Source organism: Cherax quadricarinatus, chromosome 69 (genome assembly GCF_038502225.1).
Source record: "Cherax quadricarinatus isolate ZL_2023a chromosome 69, ASM3850222v1, whole genome shotgun sequence".
Lineage (NCBI taxonomy): Eukaryota > Metazoa > Arthropoda > Malacostraca > Decapoda > Parastacidae > Cherax > Cherax quadricarinatus.
Genome location: NC_091360.1, coordinates 4840691 through 4859779, shown reverse-complemented (window position 1 = coordinate 4859779; position 19089 = coordinate 4840691). Strand labels below are relative to the sequence as shown.

The following is a 19089-nucleotide window of genomic DNA, read 5'->3' as shown; positions in this document are numbered from 1 at the left end:
ACTGACAGTTAAATAAAGGAACGAGATTCTGTTATGTGCTTGAGAGCCATATATGTTTCTGAATGTTAATGTTTTTAATGTTCACTGTTGTTCCTTGGCTGGTTACTGCGGCGTGAAGTAACTGTTCCTCTTGCTCTTTTCCTTATTTGTTATTCAAGTATTTCCATTATTTCTTTTTTCTTCCCATAATTGGAAAGCACTCATGCTTACTTCATTCCATGTCACATAGCACATCAAACTATTTGTGAATTAACGACAGATGGTTACTGAACGTTTTTTTCAACGTGTCCTCTTCAAGGCCAGCTCGAGTAAAACGCATAATTCATCACAGAAATTTGTTGATATTAATATAAAATATATATAATAAACTAAGGCCTTCAGCAAGAAAAATAAATGTAGTGAGCCCTCAGACGTCCTGAAATCAAAGGTTGGTGGTGAATGCACTCTCTCATGTACTGATCCCTAGGTGTTTTTCCTCTTTTTTTTATCTCTTCATTGGCGTTCCTACGATGTTTCATCGTCGGTGACTTCGTCGTTTTTCATGCCGTTGCTGCACCTGCCTCGGCGACACTTCTGGATGACTCCCGTCGGCCACTGCAGATTGACCATCACTGCCTCGTGTCCGATGAACCTCCAATACTTCCCAATGGACCGACAGCTCTGTATCATCGAAATTGAAAGCTGTAAGTACACTGTTTTTAGCTTCCATGTATTACGGGATGTTAAAAGGACTTACCGAAGACTTGTTGGGGTACAACTACTGTACGTTGGACGTTTATGATGTGGGCAATGTGGAAGTACTTGCCTATGTTGCAAATATGTTAGAAGTATGTGGTGTTAGTAGTCTGAGACATACTTTTCTGTAGTTATGTGTGGACAAGCGCGTGTTGTTACTTATATGTATGTCTGAGTGTGTGTGATAGCTTCTTAAAATCTGGCATACCTATTCTTAAAACTATGTCTGAAGTCTGCCTCAATCACTGTTTCCCCATCCATATGATTCCTCCTTTAGAGTAACTTAAAACTTAAGAAATGTCTTGAAGTTCCTATAGCAAACTGCGTTCTAAATTTTCATCTATGTATTAATTTTTACATTCCCCGCCTCTCAGTACTTCTCTGTCCTTCTTTAATCTTTTAAATAAAGTACACGTGGATGTTATATCTATTTTTCACTTTATAGTTCATTACTCAAGGGTATGGAACTGTTCTTGCTGCAAGCCTCTGTAGTTTTGTAAATGTTTGATCAGGATGACCAAAAAGGCACAATACTGTGACTGGAACAGTACCGTGACTGGAACAATACCATGAGTGGAACAATACACAAATAACCGCTCATAAAAGAGACAATTTTATGTGTGTTCCACGTTAATGAGGCATATTTCATGAAATGATCGACGCTTATCGTACATTGGGTAATGAATGACTTTGTTGATTGAGGTGTTCGTTATACAACTTAGCAGTAGGTCCCTCTCTTTAAGAAATATTTGTAACCATTGTCCACCGTCTGTGCTTCGTTCTCGAGGCTTCCCTCTCTCTCTTTCTCTCTCTCTCTCTCTCTCTCTCTCTCTCTCTCTCTCTCTCTCTCTCTCTCTCTCTCTCTCTCTCTCTCTCTCTCTCTCTCTCTCTCTCTCTCTCTCTCTCTCTCTCTGCCCACTCCCTTCCCTCCCATCTCTCATCCATGTCGCCCTTTTCTCACCATTTTCCTCCCTGTCCTATTCATCTGCCTCTCACTCTCTCTACCACTTCCCACCACGTCCATCCCAGACAGACAAAAGCACCATCCTTGGTTATTACTGGAACGTCTGAACGACTGACCCAGATGACTGCCACTTTGGCTGGGACATGCGGGAACGTCTGAACGACTGACCCAGATGACTGCCACCTTAGCAGGACATGCGGGAACGTCTGAGAGACTTTAATTAAAGGAAAACTTGATAAATTATGCTGACAACCACAAGACGGAGATAAGAGACCGATAATGACGGGAAGTCAATGGAGAGAAAGAGAGAGAGAGAGAGAGAGAGAGAGAGAGAGAGAGAGAGAGAGAGAGAGAGAGAGAGAGAGAGAGAGAGAGAGTGGGGGAAGGGAGAAAGTGGGCGGAAAGGGATTATGGCTGAGAGTTTCCGAGAGGAATATTAACTCCTTATTATCCCTCCGGAAGATATCTGGGTGCATTTGAGCTCGGCACAAAGGATTCTATATTTACAACTGACCTCGAGCGTTTCCAGAAGCCAGTCATTCAGTGCAGAAATGCTGCCTCGCTGGTACACCTTACAGAGACTGCAGAAAATAGTTTGATAGACCTGGAAAATCCTTTACAACTCTGCCTAATCTGTAGCCCTGCGTAATGGGCTGATATATATATATATATATATATATATATATATATATATATATATATATATATATATATATATATATATATATATATATATATATATATATATATATATATATATATATATATCAGCCACCATGATTCGAACCCTGGCTTGTAGTGAAGCCTAATGTTCCGAGGCATCTGTAGCTGAGTAGTAAAAGGCGTCACACTGGGAGTTACGTCACATTCGTGTACATCAAACGTGGGTTCTAAATCTGTAGGTGTGATGCATCACCTGTGGAATGGGAAGTAATTTGGTCTGATCTGAGGAAGGAAAGGGTAGCTTTAATTCGTTGATTTCTTAAAGAATTATACTGGTGAGCGAAGGGGATGAAAAGACACGCGAAAGAGCGTAAATTTTTTTCATAACGAAGTTTCAGGAAGCTTTCTCGTGTTAACCTGGCAAATACTTCATTGACAGTATACAGTGCTGGCAAGTTGTCCATTATACATAAATAACCCACACATAGGAGAGAGGAGCTTACGACGACGTTTCGGTCCGACTTGGACCATTAAAAAGTCACACTGTGACTTTGGACCATTTACAAGGCCACGAAGTGTGACTTTGTAAATGGTCCAAGTCGGATCGAAACGTCACTGTAAGCACCTCTCTCCTATGTGCGGGTTATTTGTGTATTGTTCTAGTCACGGTATTGTGCCTTTTTGTTCTTCAGTACTCCAATGATGAGTACTGGGTACGAACGCTCGTTGTATGAGTAACGACTTCAGTATTCAACTCTATGCCATATTATTAAGTGCTATTTGTGTAAGGAAGGAAATCAACTGTGTGCCACCCATCACTCTTCAGTTCGAAGGACCACTATATAAAGAAATAAATCAATATTATGCAATATGTTATATTATCTGAAAAACTAGATCTATGACCCTTACAATTTTAGCGATTGTTTTAAATATAATAATAATAATAATAATAATAATAATAATAATAATAATAATAATAATAATAATAAACAAAGAGTATTTCTTACATCAATCGCATCATCTGGAAAAGACATAGACAGTGGCACAAAACTTAAAGTGATTGTGATGGCTGTGTGGCTGACTTTGTTTTTTTTATAAGATGTCGTCTAGACATGTCTGGTTCTTCACATTTATGGTGGGTGCGTTTGTGTGTGTGTGTGTGTGTGTGTGTGTGTGTGTGTATGTGTATACTCGTTAATGCCGGCTGGAGCTGAGCATCAAATCTAGCAAGCCAAAAAAAAAAAAAAATCCAGGCAACCAGTTCTCAAAGTTTAAGTAATAATTTCTCAATACAATTCCGGCAGTTCAGTTGACTTCAGATGGCAAAACAATTATACAGTTTAGGACAGAGCAAACTTCAGAAACCTTTGCGGGTCTTTTTTGTAACTCCTGAAAGTCAGAAATTTTGTCCAGTTCCTGTTTTTTTATAAGATACATGTGCAACAGTTAGGTATCTTTATTCAGAAATGTTTCTTTCTCTGTCTCTCTCTATGAATTCCTTTTAAATCTTGCGTCTTTTGTTGAGCCTGGTTCTAATAGTTTACTTTTAAATTCCCATTGAGGTTTTGTTGAACCCTTCTATCTGGAATAGACTCGGCATGAACCTCTCTCGATCCTCTTCTGTCCCATCTGCCTTCTTCTTCTTCTCCTCCACTTTCCCCTTCCATTCTAAAACCCTTACACTTTTGTCTCCACTCTACACAGCCCTTCATCACACTAAGTTAATTCTCCCTCCTCTCATTCCCTCTCCATTCCCCTTTCCTCTGTACCGCACTTTTTGATGAATTGAGCACAAATGAAGCGTTGTAAGGTTTCATTATAAGCAACGTTTCGCTCAAGAGGGTTCAAATGTGCCACGGCCACTGCTCTAATTTGACTGCTCCATGAAACCCTTGTAAGCTGACTCGTCATACGCTCACTTACTTAATTCATTCGTACTTGAAGCACAAACTGTCAACTTCTCTATGGTGACTCCTGTTTCTCTGTCTGTCTGTCTGTCTCTCTCTCTCTCTCTCTCTCTCTCTCTCTCTCTCTCTCTCTCTCTCTCTCTCTCTCTCTCTCTCTCTCTCTCTCTCTCTCTCTCCTGGGTAAACCTCAATAAAGTGACACTCCTCGCTAGTTACAACATGTTTAGTCACCAAGCTATGCCAGCCACACCATGTGCAGGGTCTCCAAATTATGGAAACCACACCATGCACAGTCTCTCAAAGCTATGGAAACCACACCATGTATACAAACAATACTAAGTATAATCAGGAACACCTTCCTCCACTTATCGCAAACCAAGATGATTCGAGCACAAGAGATCTGTGCCTGATGTTCCTAGCAGAGTCCATAGTCGAGGAAGCCTTTGATCCTGTGAGGGGTCATACAACCTGAAGAGATTCGGAGGAGTGAGTCATCGGATCTGATCCTAGGAGAGAAGCGCTTCACTTCTCTTGATCAAGAGGAGCCAGCATATCTTAACTTCTGGCTTGTTAATAGTTTATTTGTCAGGAGAAAATCAAATTTAAGTCATATATGACTAGTGCATTAAAGTTTTTGGTAATTCGGTAGAATTATTATTATTATTATTATTATTATTATTATTATTATTATTATTATTATTATTATTATTATTATTATGGGGAGCGCAAAACCCATAGGAATTATACAATACCAGGGGGGTTATTGAAGGCATTCAGACTTAATTCAGGGAATTGGAGCACAGATCCAATTTCCTAGATCAAGAGCCCTTCACCAGCATCAAGGAATTTGTTAGGAGCCTTTCGCTGGCTTCTCCGTCACGAGAAGAATTACGTTTGTTTCGGTTTCCGTGTTATCTGAGAAAGATATTATTTACCCTTATTTTATAACTCTGTTTGCGCATCTGTATCTCAGCGCAAAGAGGCATAGTGGCCGTGTCTTAACATCCTCATGAGGCACAGAAAATGCAATGTATTGTCAATTAGAGACCTAGAATGTATAACTCAATCTTTCCAAGAGTTCCAGGATTAAAATCACACACTTTTATTACACAAAGAAAAAAGTAATGAACAGCGTGAATGATAAACAGAAACGAAGAAAAAATATGATAATGAGATAGCACAGGAATAACGGGAATCCCTAGACAGTCACGTACGTGTGCTACTAAAACTAGTGCATATATAAAGCCATGGATTGATGTACGTTCCATTATAAAGAGGGAGGGAAAGAATGTGATGGTACTGGTAACAAGACGGCAGATAAGAACGGACGAGATTATAGTGGCAACACAGGGAAAGAAAAGTAGCAGGAAGATAAATTAAGCTTCAACAGGCAGGAACCAAATTGAACGAGTATATATCAGGCCAACAGATGGCGTTGGCAGGCGAGATAGACAAAAAAAAGCCTGGGAACTGTTACCAACAGACTACCACACTGCTAGACAAACCGGGAGAATGAGAGACTTCTACCTTATACACCTGACACGGGTCATGATCATAAGAGGGTTCAGTGATGCTCGTTCTATTGCCGGGGCGTAACAGGTCTGTGTAAAATCACTTGAAGGTGTAGCCGATGGTAATCAGACACGATCGCTGGCTTCCCCATGCTCCACTTTTGTCAAGATTGATGGGCTGAACTCATCGACTGAGGGACTGATCACCTCAAACTCTTCCTCATCTTCCATCTTTTTCTGCATTGAACTGAAGAAGCCACTATGTGGCGAAACGTTCCAGAATAAAGATACCCAAATGTTCCATAAGTGTCTGATTTATCATGCGACACTCAGTATGTGAACGAGTAGTTAGGTTAGGTAAGGTTTGTCAGGAAACAGGACAAGTGTTTCCTGACATCGGTCGTAGTCATATGATGACCCGCACTTGGAGCATTTGGTCATCTGACCGAAACCTTCTGCTGGCTTACCTGTCCACCCCCTGTAAAATTTTGGGTTATAATTATAACTATTATGAATTGCATATAATAAAATAGCGAGTAGTTGCTTAGATTTATCGTTATTCCTGCATATCAAGGGAATAGCTTTTGCTCCCAGTATATAGCTGTAACATAGATTAGTGTAGCAGAACACTGCGGATGTATTCAATTTTACTAAATAGTGTAAGAAAACTTGTTAATATAACTAATACATTTAAATTCTTTATATCTGGTGTCGTTTTTCTGACATGGGGATATATGTACGCGACTTATCGCACTGAATTTAAAATACCATAAATTATATGATTTTACATCGTGTTGAATACAATATTTTAACAAGCGGTTTAGAGGAACTAGGGAGTCCCCCAAGGCGGTAATATACGGAGGGCAGCCAAGAGGTTCTCGTGTTTTATATATATATATATATTTTATATATATATATATATATATATATATATATATATATATATATATATATATATATATATATATATATATATATATATATATATATATATATATATATGTATATATATAGACTGGGTCTTCATTATTCACCTGCAGGACACAGAGACATCATTATAGAACATTAGCTATTTAATGTATTTCAATTATTTCATGTAATTAATTTACAAGAGTATATTATGAATATATCGTCGAGTCAAACTTAACCTATTGACGGCTGGAACAATATCGAGGTTGGAACAATTCAGTGACTCAATCGATTCCGTGGCTGGAGCAAACTGTGGCTTGAACAATACCGTGGCTGGAACAAACCCGTAAACAGAACAATATTGAGGCTGGAACAATACCGGAACCGGAGCGATGCTGTGGCTGGAACAACACCATGACTGAAAAAATCCTTTGGCTGAAACAATGGATATTTTAGACGACGTATCGGTCCTTCCTGGGCCATTATCAAGTTGCAGTTGAGACCAGTGAATCAGATCCAGTGGTTAATCAGAGAGAGAGAGAGAGAGAGAGAGAGAGAGAGAGAGAGAGAGAGAGAGAGATAGAGAGATAGAGAGAGAAAGAGAGATAGAGAGAGAGATAGATAGATAAAGAGAGAGAGAGAGAGAGAGAGAGAGAGAGAGAGAGAGAGAGAGAGAGAGAGAGAGAAAAGAGAGAGAGAGAGAGAAAAGAGAGAGAGCGTAATGTTTGTGGAGCAAACAATTCAGATTTCTTGTTCTTGGTCTTGTTCCACGAATTACTGAATTTTTCATTCGCCTCTGAGGAAGGTGAGGAATTTCCCAACAAATTTCTGCTAGTATTTCTACCACCACCAATCATATCATTACTACTATATCTGATGCAGTCACCACTACTACCATTATTGCTACTTCTATCACCACAACAACTACTACTACTACTTCTACTACCACCTAATTAATAATAATAATAATAATAATAATAATAATAGTAATGATAATAATAATAATAATAATAATAATAATAATAATAATAATTATTATTATTATTATTATTATTATTTTTTTTTTTTTTTTTTTTTATCACACTGGCCGATTCCCACCAAGGCAGGGTGGCCTGAAAAAGAAAAACTTTCACCATCATTCACTCCATCACTGTCTTGCCAGAAGGGTGCTTTACACTACAGTTTTTAAACTGCAACATTAACACCCCTCCTTCAGAGTGCAGGCACTATACTTCCCATCTCCAGGACTCAAGTCCGGCCTGCCGGTTTCCCTGAACCCCTTCATAAATGTTACTTTGCTCACACTCCAACAGCACGTCAAGTATTAAAAACCATTTGTCTCCATTCACTCCTATCAAACGCTCTCACGCATGTCCTGCTGGAAGTCCAAGCCCCTCTCACACCAAAAAACCTCCTTACCTCCTCCCTCCAACCTTTCCTAGGCCGACCCCTACCCCGCCTTCCTTCCACTACAGACTGATACACTCTTGAAGTCATTCTGTTTCGCTCCATTCTCTCTACATGTCCGAACCACCTCAACAACCCTTCCTCAGCCCTCTGGACAACAGTTTTGGTAATCCCGCACCTCCTCCTAACTTCCAAACTACGAATTCTCTGCATTATATTCACACTACACATTGCCCTCAGACATGACATCTCCACTGCCTCCAGCCTTCTCCTCGCTGCAACATTCATCACCCATGCTTCACACCCATATAAGAGCGTTGGTAAAACTATACTCTCATACATTCCCCTCTTTGCCTCCAAGGACAAAGTTCTTTGTCTCCACAGACTCCTAAGTGCACCACTCACTCTTTTCCCCTCATCAATTCTATGATTCACCTCATTATTATTATTATTATTATTATTATTATTATTATTATTATTATTATTATTATTATTATTATTATTATTGCTGTTAACAGTTGTTCACATCAAATGTTGATATCAACTGGTGTTATAAACAGATGCTGTTATAACAGCTGTTATTATCATCTGATATTATCAGCTATTATTATTAGCTGTTGCTAGCGGCTGTTGTTATCAGGTGTTGTTTCCAGCTGTCATTATTAGTTGTTGTTATGAGGTTTTGTAAGCTGGTGTTTTCAAATGCTGTTATCAGCTTTTTTTAAGGTACTGTTATTATGCTATTTCTAAGATCCCCAAATGTGTGTTTTAGTTACCATTTGTCAAAGACACTTAAGAATAGAAACTTGGTCTGATCGTGTGCGTGTATTTGTGTGTGTGTTTGTATACATGAGCTCATAACAAGAGAATATTAAATCCACATGTAGTTATTAGTGAAAGATGAGACTTGGAATTAGTTTGACCTCGTACGCTAATTAGGGAGGTTCATTTAAGGTAATTATCTTATTCCTAACTTCCACAGCGAGAGGTTTACTTGCTATTAAATCCCTTTTTACCCTACTCGTATCCACAACCCTTGATACAGCCTTCCCTCAATTCCACAATCCTGGATACAGCCTTCTCTTTCAATTCTACAATCTTGGATACATCATAGATACACGGAATACGCACATTGACAAAGTGATATGTCAATGGTTCCAAGTCGGACCGAAACGTCGTCGTAAGACTCTTATGTCAATGTCCGGGTTGGGTTAGCTGTATCGTTCCAGTCACGGTATTGTGCCTTTTTTGTTATTCTTGGATACATCCTTCTCTCATATGCACAATCCAGGATACATCTTTCCCTCATATCCACAATCCTGGATACAACATTCCCTCACATCCACAATCCTGGATACAACATTCCCTCACATCCACAATCCTGGATACAACATTCCCTCACATCCACAATCCTGGATACATCCTTCCATCACATCCACAGTCCTAGAGACTATTCCCAGTAGGGAATTATGTTTTAATGTGCTTTTACATTAATGTAATGTAGTTCTGTGCTAAGCTAATGACTAAGACATATATATAACACCTGGGAATCTTTTTTTTTTCAGTCCAGTACAGAAAAGTACATTTAAAGTTACCTCTGTTTCCACAATCTCGGGTATAAATTCTCTATACTGGGATAAAAGGTAAAGGGCCTCTTCTTGGCAACACGTGACCATCAATGTATGGAGGTGAAGAGAAATTGTATAAAATACTGATACGATGAAAACAGACACGAATGCTGTATATTACGATCCTTTATCGATAACATTTATCCCGCGTAGTGGGTCTCATTAAATTATGGTAAAGGTCTGATAAACCTTAGTGTGTAGGGCGAAACGTTGTTAATAAAGGATAGTAATGTACTGCACCTGTGTTTCCAACGCACCAGGTGTTACACATAAGTCTTATTCATCCTGCTCTTACGTTCTTGAGTTAGCTCCTCTGTTCCTCCTAGCTGTTCACTGACACATGTTCCATTCTCCTTTCAGTCGGCTACAGTATGGACCACATCCGTCTATCCTGGCATGCGGGGGACAGATCTGTAGTCATAGAATCTGACGTCTCCTTGCCTCAGTTCCGCGTACTGGGCTACAACAGGAAGACTATCATTTCATCCACCTCCACTGGTGAGTCTTTCTTTGTGAATATTGTTCGAGAAACTAGGTGTATTTGCAGTTCAGGGGGAGCGAGGATACAGTTCATTTGGGACACTTTTATTAAAAAGTCTTCAATAAATGTGTCCCAAGTGAATACAACTGTCATTTTTCCCAATCTAAGTTGCCAGTATTCACTGTCTTCTTACTGCTACCTGCAGTGTTTGACTAGCACTGTTCCTTCAAATAGTTCGACTGTCTGCAGTGCTTGACTTACACGGATCTTTCCAATAGTAACATGGTAGAGACACTCACCGTGCATAGATACGCTAATTTGTAAGATAGTTTTAAGGCGGAAATGCACATTGTCTGTGGCTACAAAATTCTGTTTGAAGAAACATTATGCTGAGAGAATATCATCAGCAGCGTGAGGCTTCACTGTTTGATATGACTGAAAGTGGAACAAGGTGGTAACTCCCATAGTATGCTGCTTCATTATTCTGTATTGTAATTACCTTCGGGAACGCAAATAGTGTGATTTCACATTACTGTATAAGAAGTTCCAAGGTATAGTTGGACCATTGTATATGTATATAAATAAATATATATATATATATATATATATATATATATACATATATATATATATATATATATATATATATATATATATATATATATATATATATATATATATATACTGAGTTGTGTTGCAAAAATAGCTGTGAATGTATAAAATAAATGTTATTATTATAATAATTTTATATTTATAGTATGATTATTGTTATTGTTGTTCTATTAATATTATTATTATTATTATTATTATTATTATTATTATTATTATTATTATTATTATTATTATTATTATTATTATTATTATTATTGTTATTGTTGTTGTTGTTGTCGTTGTTGTTTTTATTATTGTTATTAGCATGCCACTACAATATCCGAACCTAGTGAGGATATTAATCACACCTCAATCCATTAGTTCCATTAGGAGGACAATGGAAGTGAGGTGGGGCTCCATAACCCATCAATTAGCAGAGCACACCTGAGAGAGGACTCAAATATATAATTAATGGGAGGCAATTATGGCTACCTTAATCGGATTAATTACACTAAATGAGATGGGTGAGTAGAGATGAGGGAAGACGGAGAGAGAGAGAGAAAGAGAGAGAGAGAGAGAGAGGGAGAGAGAGAGAGAGAGAGAGAGAGAGAGAGAGAGAGAGAGAGAGAGAGAGAGAGAGAGAGAGAGAGAGAGAGAGAGAGAGAGAGAGACAGACAGACAGACAGACAGACAGACAGACAGATTGGAAAAGTTATAAGAAATTTATACTCACACACTCACTCACACACACACACACACACACACACACACACACACACACACACACACACACACACACACACACACACACACACACACAACACACACACACACACACACACACACACACACACACACACACACACACACACACACACACACACACACACACACACACATATAAAGATATACATAAACATATACACACATATATATATATATATATATATATATATATATATATATATATATATATATATATTTATATATATATATATATATATATATAATATATATATATATATATATATATACATATATATATATATATATATATATATACATATATATATATATATATATGTATATATATATATATATATATATATTTATATATTTGTGTGTGTGTATGTGTGTTTTGTTGTTGTTTTTTTTGTGTGTGTGTGTGGTTAATCTCTTTAAACTAACCCACTGTGAAAAAATAATGAACTTCCAAGTGCTTTCTTTATTTTTCACATTATCAAGGTACTATAAAAAATAATAGAACATCAGAAGATTTATAAGGCCTAGATAACACCACACAGTCAACATCCGACCTTCCACTCCTCCCTTTATGATAACGTGGGTGAGATGGTCAAGGACCATCAAACGCAACAGCAAAATTTTCGGAATGAGCTAGACTACTTAATTTAAAAAATGAATGGGGTTATATCTATATTCTTTGGCATTAGACATAAAACTTTATCAGTATATCTGCATCACTTATCTCTACTGGGAAGTACTTTAAGCAGTGTTATTTTAAAATACTTCATGTGAATTTCATTATTTTTTCACAGTGGTTATTTTGCATATTATTATATCACCTGTTTACTGAGATTTTATACATAGACTTTTTTCAACAAACCAGCCTTATCCCACCGAGGCAAAGTAACCTAAAAAGAGAAAAGAAAGTGCTTCTTTTAAAATTTAGAAATTTATACAGAAGGGGTCACTAGCCCCTTGATCCTAGCCTTTAAGTTGCCTCTTACGACACGCATGACTTACAAGGAAGAATTCTATTCTACTTCCCCATGGAGATAAGATGAAATAAAGAAGAACAAGAACTATTAAGAAAAATAGAAGAAAACCCAGATGGGTATGTGTAAATATGCCTGTACGTGTATGTGTAATATGACCTATGTGTAAGTAGAGGAAGCAAGGTATACCTGGTATCCCGCATGTTAAATAACATTATATTTATTTTTATTAATGCTAAAAACAGTAACACCAAGAACGAGAATAATTTCTAAATTCTTGTCCTAAAATTTTGTTTACCTATTAACAACCAGCAGCTACTACTACTACTACTACTACTACTACTACTACTACTACTACTACTACTGCTGCTGCTACTACTACTATTCCTACTACTACAATTACTGCTATTTCTAGAGTTAACAACTAGCAACACACTGCACTGGCTTTGCTGTGAAGGTCATACTCATATTAAACTTAGACTAAAGTGAGATAGTTTTAATTTACTCTAACTTTAATTTCCTCCCGTCTTCTCACTCACTAATTTTTCTCCAGTTATGTCATGGAGCAGCGAGACTCATTTTCTCTAAAGCGGAAAGTGAGAATGTGAAAGTGAGGGAAGCTTAGAGATAGTGTTTCAGAAAGTGTGAAAGAGTGAGATTGGGTGAGAGAAAGTAAATTGGAGTGTGTGAAGCCTGCGTTAGAGTCGAAAGTATAGTTTGTGAGAGTGTATGTGCGAGCGTGTAAACTGGAGTCTGAGAGAGAGTTTATGTGTGAGAGAGTGAAGGAGAGTGTGAATTTCTGTGTGAAAATAAAGCAAGAATTGAGAGACTGCGCGCGAGAAAGTGCAAAATGGAGAGAGAGAGAGAGAGAGAGAGAGAGAGAGAGAGAGAGAGAGAGAGAGAGAGAGAGAGAGAGAGAGAGAGAGAGAGCTTATGAAAGTGAACAACTTGATGTATGATGAAAATATAATAGAAAATATAATGATACAAGATATTTTAGAAATAGATGAAGCTATCTATCATTATTTCATTCACTAAATATTATACTGTCTTCATCATTTCATTCACTAAATGATGTCTATCTATATCTATTTTTCTATATCTATTTTTCACTAATTCCAATGAGCGTCATTTCTGATGTAAAAAAAAACGAAAACAATCGTTATTGTGTGTGTTTGTGTGTCGAAAGGAAAGTACATCATTTCGGTCACCTGTGATCGAAACGTTGAACAAATAAAGCCATGTCTTCGTGCTCTGTGTAGAGCTCTATCAAGTCACGGCGAAGCGTTGACCCAATATAATCTATGTTCTCTGCTCTATTGTTTGGATAGTTCATCATTTCATTCAACCTCTCGTCTCCACCCCTTCCTCTTTCATTTCCCTTTACCTCACCCTTCAGTCTATCCCACTTCCCTCTCTCATTATCCCCCCTCCCTCACCTGCATTCCTTCCCCCTCAGAATGCCATTTTAAATCATTGTTAATAGAGTTGACTCTCCCCTTTTATTCCTGTTTTCTCTAAATGCAGGAAGAACCGGAGCCTGTTTTCATTGTCTCGTTTTGGAGACTCATTCAGGTCCACGGGATATGGGGAAATTAGGTTTTCTATCTCTATTTCTCTCTCTCTCTCTCTCTCTCTCTCTCTCTCTCTCTCTCTCTCTCTCTCTCTCTCTCTCTCTCTCTCTCTCTCTCTCTCTCTCTCTCTCTCTCTCTCTCTCTCTCTCTCTCTCTCTCTCTCTCTCTCTCTCTCTATCTATCTATCTATCTATCTATCTATCTATCTCTCTCTCTCTCTCTCTCTCTCTCTCTCTCTCTCTCTATCTTTTATCTATATCATCTATATCTCTCTCTCTCTCTCTCTCTCTATCTATTTATCTATCTATCTATCAATCTATCTATCTGTCTCTCTCTCTCTCTCTTTCTCTCTCTCTCTCTCTCTCTCTCTCTCTCTCTCTCTCTCTCTCTCTCTCTCTCTCTCTCTCTCTCTCGTTCTTTGGGCGTTTTACAAGGGTTAAACTACCAGTTTGCGTTTAAAACAAAGATTTGTGGTAGCGTTTCAGCTCATTCCAGTGTCCTGCAATATTTGTGTCCTGTATAAAACAATATATATATGTAACAGTAAATGGCATGAAACCAGAAATTTCTTGAAATCTCTGAGAAATGATGGTTATTTCTGTCGTCATCAGTTATTTCAAGCAGTCCCAAAGAAAATTTGTAAGTAAAGAAAATTTCTGTATTGGCGTCCCATGTTTTGCGCATTCTAATTGGAGAGAAACATTGAGAATCAGTGAAGGTGTATAATAACACATCTCAAGAGTTTTTTTAATGCTTTAGGTACATGTAACTGACGTGGCAGCAACAGCTGAGCAAGTAATGCTGACATCAGCAGCAGCTGAACAGATCATGTTGACCCAGCAGTACCACCAGCAGCAACAGCTGAACAGATCATGTTGACCCAGCAGTACCAGCAGCAGCAGGAGCTAAACAGATCATGTTCACACAACATTACCACCACCACCAGCTAAACAGATCATGTTGATACAGCAGTATCAGTAGCATCCGCTGAACAGATAGTGCTGTCACAGCAGTACCATCAGCAACAGCAAAACAAATCATGTTGACACAGCATTATAAGCAGCAACAGCAGAACAAATCATATTGACACAGCAGCTGCCACTGAAAAAAAAAATTGAAAAATATCAAACTCGTTCTTCCTCTACTACCTCTCTACTTTAGTTGCTTCACGTACATACGTATATTAATAACACCAGTAGTCTTTCTTATTATGACCCTTTTGATGGTATGCTGTCGGAGGTGGTGGTAAATGGTGTGGTGATACCGACATAATGTGTAAACGGTCCAAGTCCGACCGAAACGTCGTCGTAAGTTCCTCTTTATTTGTGGGTTATTTATGTATTGTTCCTACCTCGGTATTGTGCCTTTTTAATTTTTTTGTGGAAAAAGGCACTTGTTTACAATTCAGTAAACTGGAAGCTTCTGTGGTGATATTTCTGACTGCTTCTTTGGCAACAAGACGGTGAAGAGTGTTACTGTCGGCGGTGTTCACGATTTCCCTGTCTCTGTTTTTCATGGCACATTATAATGCGCCGAAGAACGGTTAAATTTCTTCAGGTATCAACTGACCATGACAGTTGTGATCTCTGAGAGAAGCACCGGGTTAAACTTCCCTTTGATGTACTGTGGATGTATTCCAGTGCAACCATCACCAGAACCTGCTGGGAATGACTCAATCTTTTTACGAACATCTGACTCGTGCAAAATTAATAGTCTTGGGATGGGGTTATTGATTTTGGAAATTGATTTTGGTTATTGATTTTGGCAACACGGGCCTCCTCATCAACCATGAAGGCATCCCTGGTAGTGATTGTATCATCGCTGGCGATTATTCTAATTGTTCACACTGTGTTGTCTTCTCCAATTTTTCTACTGACTTGTTCCCTAAGCTTCTCGTGCTCAGTGGTATTTTTCTTAGGGTCGCTTCGTCGATTCCAGCGTTGAGGTTTGCCAGTGTATCAAGCTTTCTGCTCTGGGAAAGTTGAGGGATGTTCTGACGACTGATGAGGCCAGGGATTTGTCGTTTCTTGCTAGTATTTCTAGACAAACCTGAGCAAGTAGAAGCAGGCAGTGATATGCCATGACGGTGTTTCAGGCTTCTAAGTTGTTGGAACCTCCATTTAAATGACTTAAGCCTGTACCTTGTAAGCGAGCTGCTGTGGGAATGCGCAATAGAGTCCTTGATAATGTGAGAAATCAAGAAATCACTTGAAATTTCACTTTATTTTCACAGTGGTTGTTATGCATTATTTGATATCACCTGTTCGCTGTCATCTTGCTGCATATATATATATATATATATATATATATATATATATATATATATATATATATATATATATATATATATATATATATATATATATATATATATATATATATAGAGAGAGAGAGAGAGAGAGAGAGAGAGAGAGAGAGAGAGAGAGAGAGAGAGAGAGAGGGAGGGAGAGAAGAAAACGCCGTGGTGGATGGCTGTGTTTTGCCTGGGCACGCGGAATGAGTGTTTAGTGAAGTCTTCCTCAACTTACCACCTCGATATATATGCAAATTAGAGTGGGAGGGAGACAGAGATGGAGAGCAGGAGAGGAGGCAGAGATGGAGAGCCGGAGAGGAGACAGAGATGGAGAAAGAGAACGGAGGGAGGGTGGGAGAGATTTAGATAAGGAGGCATGTATTGTCCTTGGCCTGGAAAATGGGTCCCTCTTCCATAATGAAATGAAAATACGTAATTATTAATAACACCACAATAATAGCGGATGATATGAGCCATTTTAATGTAAATGAGATTAGCATATAATTATATTTTAATTTATCAATATATAACAAGCATTTATTGGAACAATATTTCGTTGTTAGTGCTTCAACAGTTATCAAATCTGGAGTTCCAAATGCAAAATATTGTTCCAGTAAATGTTATTCCAGGAAAAGTTGTTCCAGGATACGCTGTCCCAGCAAATGCTGTTCCAGAAAACGTTGTCTCAAAGCCTTCTTAGGAAACGGAGACGCAGAGATCTCTTTTTAATCAAGTTAGGTTAGGTAAGGTTCGTTAGAAAACTGGACAAGTGTTTCCTGACATGGCCCTTTGTCATACGATGACCCGCCTTTGGAGTTTTTGGTCATCTGACCGAAGCCTTCCGCTGGCTTATCACTCCACCCCTTAAAAAATTATGACCCACAGCTGGAGCAAACGCTCCAGCTGTGGGTCATTATATAACCAAGACATGCGTCAGGAAACACCTTACAAACCTTACCTAACCTAACACAAGAGTTTATTTTGAAACCTCAGTAACTTGACCTACTAAGATGAATGATCTGGGTTTATTACTGTGGATCGGCGGTTTGTATAAGCTTGCTCCTGGGGCTGGGAGGAGAGGACTGAGAATGGCATATGACTCCCGAAATCGTAATAACACCATAGGAAATAAACCACAGAACGGGTAAGGTTTGAACCCAGTGGTTTGAGCGTGGTATATATATGACTGCATAATCAAATTATACTTAAAGACTGAGGTACTTATAGCCAGGCTTTCTTTCCACCTCTCCCATATTTTGTCCTCTTTGTGTGTATTTCTCAACAGGTTTGAAGTTGGATGAATTGTGTATTGATGACAAGTATGAAGCAAACGGCAAGTTGTATAATGAACATTTATTGGGACAACGTTTCGATCAGTGCAGAGCTTCATCAACTCATGATAAATCTCTACACAGAATGAAACATTGTCCCAAAAAAATCGTTGTCTTTTTTGTAACTTGTGACTGTCTTCAAGGTGTTAAGTTGATCCCTTCACTTTGTCTTAAACTTACAGACTTGAGAACCTCTCAAAACTAAGCATCTTCAGGACCACTTTTCTTAAGTTTCTCAAAAGATTAAGCCTCTTCCCTTAAGCTTCTTCCCAGACCTAGTTCCAGCCTTCTCTTTTCCTATCCTTAACTCATCCAACTAGCTAAGGCACGATAGTCCTTAACCTACATAGAAATAGATAATTTTTCTAAGCAGAAAGCCTAGGTGTGGACTTCTAATCCTCAACTACACTATTTTCCACGTACTGAATTATTCATACACTTAGCTAATACACGACATTCTTTAATCTCATTGAGAAGATAGTTCTTTTCAGCAGATAGTCTCGGTTTGGACCTGCAAGTCCACTGCTATCTGTTTTTCCCATGTACTGGACAGCGGACCATGCTCATCTCCATATCATGCTTGGTAGGTAGGACACAAATGGAATTAATGCTCTCCAGGAGCATTGTCAAGCTGGTACATTCTACCAACATTATTACAGATCATGGTTGTCATGTGCATGTTTATTCTCCTCCCACAGGCAACTACTCACGGCTGCTGTGTGAGATCATGTTTGTGCGATCCATGGGTTACTACCTAATTCAAATATACATCCCCTCGTCACTGATCGTCGTCATCTCCTGGGTTTCGTTCTGGCTCAACCGATCAGGTGAGTTTCCTCTGCCCTATGTTGTGACTCTCTCTCTCTCTCTCTCTCTCTCTCTCTCTCTCTCTCTCTCTCTCTCTCTCTCTCTCTCTCTCTCTCTCTTTCTCTCCCTCCCTCCCTCTCTTTCTCCTGCTCAATTTCTCTTTATATATTCAAATATGTTTCTCTCTTCTTAAATCTAATTATATATCTATTACATTTTTATCTGTCTGTCAGTCAATCTCTCTGTCTATCTACCTACCAATCTACCTACCTACCTACCAACCAACCAACCTACCTACCTACCTACCTACCTACCTACCTACCTACCTACCTACCTACCTACCTACCTACCTACCTACCTACCTACCTACCTACCTACCTACCTACTTACCTACCTACCTACCTACCTACTAACCAACCTACCTACCTACCTACCTACCTACCTACTAACCAACCTACCTACCTACCTACCTACCTACCTACCTACCCACCTACATACCTGCCTACCTACCTACCTACCTACCTACTAACCAACCTACCTACCTACCTACCT

At 38.6% G+C, this 19089-nt stretch overlaps 1 protein-coding gene across 7 annotated transcripts in view; it reads left to right on the top strand.

Annotated features, from left to right (window-relative positions):
• Window positions 1–19089, top strand: part of LOC128701872 (gamma-aminobutyric acid receptor subunit beta) — a 432036-nt gene that overhangs the window by 321638 nt on the left and 91309 nt on the right. For all 7 annotated transcript variants that reach the window (XM_053795830.2, XM_053795828.2, XM_053795833.2 and 4 more), the window contains 3 exons: window positions 601–683; window positions 10085–10222; window positions 18429–18557. In XM_053795830.2, coding sequence (XP_053651805.1) covers window positions 601–683; window positions 10085–10222; window positions 18429–18557 — 350 coding nt within the window. The remainder of the gene's footprint in view (window positions 1–600; window positions 684–10084; window positions 10223–18428; window positions 18558–19089) is intronic.